At 34.0% G+C, this 789-nt stretch overlaps 1 protein-coding gene across 1 annotated transcript in view; it reads right to left on the bottom strand.

Moving 5' to 3' along the window:
* LOC114635850 (zinc finger protein 431-like) overlaps positions 1 to 435 on the bottom strand; it is a 1,153-nt gene extending 718 nt beyond the window's left edge. Inside the window, 2 exon segments of the mRNA XM_028784244.1 lie at positions 1 to 5; positions 7 to 435. The exon segment at positions 1 to 5 is cut by the window's left edge and continues 718 nt beyond it. Of these exon segments, the coding sequence (XP_028640077.1) occupies positions 1 to 5; positions 7 to 435 (434 nt within the window).
* Between the last annotated feature and the right edge of the window lie 354 nt (positions 436 to 789).

Below are 789 nucleotides of genomic sequence, written 5' to 3'. Positions count from 1 at the left end.
ATGATTCTGAAGAACACTGTTATGTGCAAAGGCTTTACCACACTGTTCACATTCATAGGGCTTCTCTCCAGTATGTGTTCTTTTATGATTCTGAAGAACACTGTTATGTACAAAGTCTTTACCAAATTGTTTACATTCATAGGGCTTCTCTCCAGTATGTGTTCTTTTAGGACTTTGCAGATGGCTGTGGCATGCAAAGGCTTCATCACGTGTGTTAAAATCACAGGGTTTCTCTCTTGTGTTTCTTCTCCTATGCATTTCAAGACCACTCTCATATACAAAGGCTCCAGTAAGCATTCTTTTATGTATCTGAGGATGACTGTGACTTGAAAACACTTCATTACATTGGACAGTTTGATAGGTTTTCTCTCCAATGTGAATTCTTTCTTCCCTTTGAAGATGCCTGTGACATACAAAATCTTGATCACTTTCCATATATTTAGAAATTTTATCTACAGTATAAATTCTTCCATGCCTGTGTATGTGATTGGCCCTTTTGGAAGTTTTACCCCATTTATTATATTACTGAATATTTTTATATGTATGAATCACTTTTACAGTGTTTTCTAAATGTAATGAGAAATCAGATATAACAGGGTTTCATCATTTTGTTTATGTCCATGGTGTTCTCCTTTATTATGGGTCCCATTACATCTTTAAGGATATCTGTTATTGTAAAAGTATTTATTTCATGGCTCACATTCATAGCAATCTTTTCTCATATGTTTTTTTAGAAAATATATTTAAGAAACCGTGAAAGAACTCACAGCTTTTAAACAATGACTGCAG

The sequence above is a fragment of the Grammomys surdaster genome, unplaced genomic scaffold (assembly GCF_004785775.1).
Source record: "Grammomys surdaster isolate TR1022 unplaced genomic scaffold, NIH_TR_1.0 118572, whole genome shotgun sequence".
NCBI classification, from domain to species: Eukaryota; Metazoa; Chordata; class Mammalia; order Rodentia; family Muridae; genus Grammomys; species Grammomys surdaster.
The sequence above is the reverse complement of the archived record's forward strand: the minus strand, read 5'-3'. Positions and strand labels throughout refer to the sequence as shown.